General features: G+C 45.3%; 1 protein-coding gene across 1 annotated transcript; it reads left to right on the forward strand.

The window, feature by feature from the left end:
- LOC109226121 lies at nucleotides 350-1,063 on the forward strand. Its single transcript, XM_019390922.1, has one exon. It carries the CDS (start codon nucleotides 350-352, stop codon nucleotides 1,061-1,063), a length of 714 nt encoding a protein of 237 aa, XP_019246467.1.

Below are 1,511 nucleotides of genomic sequence, written 5' to 3' on the forward strand. Positions count from 1 at the left end.
TGGGCGGATGTTTGCAACCGGTACGAGCCGAAGATAAGAATTGACGATGCCTAGCTCGGTTTCCCGGCATCAACCAAGGGTCGAGACCGGGAGAATAATAAAGAGAAGTCAAAGGATTATTTCGACATAGATCGACGATCATCTAGAGGTGGGTTTTTGCCCTATGAAAGGGCCGAAAGACGCGATAGAGGTTTCTGGTCGGCGGATAGATTCGGCGCCGATAGAAGATCTGATCATGGCGGAATAACAGATCATTGCAAGATAAGGAGATATGGGCTCCCGATATTCTTCCTAACCTAAGCTATCCGAATACAACTTCAACGTTAGCATAGTGGAACTTGTGTCGGCTATGAGGAACATTAAGGAATCACGATTCCCGAGGCCAATGAGATCTGATCCCAGCCAGAGGGATCCTAATTTATGGTGCGAGTACCATGGGACCAAAGGCCACCAGATTGGGGACTGTCGACATTTGCGCGAGGAGGTGGCAACATTGCTGAAAAATGGCCATGGCCATCTAAGAGAATTCTTAAACGAACGAGCTAAGAACAACTACGGTCGTAACTGGGATAACCCAGAACCCTCGAAAGCGGGAGAATATCCCCCTCGTCTGACGATCAACATGATTTTTTGGGGGAACGAGATTAATGGTATAGCATTCTCGGCAGCGAAAAGGACGAAGGTATCAGTGGCTCATAGAAAGAGACTCTGGGAAGTCGTTGAGAACGACATCACCTTCACAGATAAGGACGCAGACGGATTCTTACTACCGTACAACTATGCCCTGGTAGTTTCTCTTAATGTTTTAGGTTTTAAAATTAAACATGTTTTGGTGGACCCAGGAAGTTCAGCCAATATTATCCAATTGAGACTACTGGAGCAAGCCAAGTTGACCGGAAGTATCATTCCGGCCACAAAGCTTCTCGCGGGGTTCAATTTTGCAAGCATGACAACCCGAGGAGAAATTTCGTTGCCTACAAATGCCGAAGGGGTAATGAAGACGACCCTTTTTGAAGTGGTAGACGGTGATATGGACTACAATATTATGCTTTGGAGACCATGACTACACAAGATGAAGGTTGTGCCGTCAACATATCATCAACTACTAAAATTCCCTACTCCCGTAGAAACTAAAAAATAAAAGGAGACCAACCGGCAGTAAGGGAAATGAACACGATCTTAATTTTCAGTAGCAAAGGGAAGGATCATGCAGAATAGCACTTATAGGAACCGAACACCTGCTCCCATGCCGAACGAAGTCAACCAGGATGAGGAGTCGTCAGAATCCTATCAGGCACCAAGATATTTCCAGGTACTAGAAGAAACGGACACAATAAAGTCCACAATGGAAGAACTCGAACAAGTCGCATTGTTTGAAAAGTTCTTGGAGAGGAAGTTTCACTTGGGGACAGGACTAAACCCCAAGCTCAGGTCAAGATTTACAAAATTTCGTAAACTTTAACATTGATTATTTTGCGTGATCGCATGCGGATATGACAGGTATCCCACCA

This window comes from Nicotiana attenuata, chromosome 5 (assembly GCF_001879085.1).
Source record: "Nicotiana attenuata strain UT chromosome 5, NIATTr2, whole genome shotgun sequence".
Lineage (NCBI taxonomy): Eukaryota > Viridiplantae > Streptophyta > Magnoliopsida > Solanales > Solanaceae > Nicotiana > Nicotiana attenuata.

What these genes read in the sequence shown, in the direction of transcription:
- LOC109226121 (XM_019390922.1), top strand. Translation starts at nt 350, where the DNA reads ATGAGGAACATTAAGGAATCACGATTCCCGAGGCCAATGAGATCTGAT.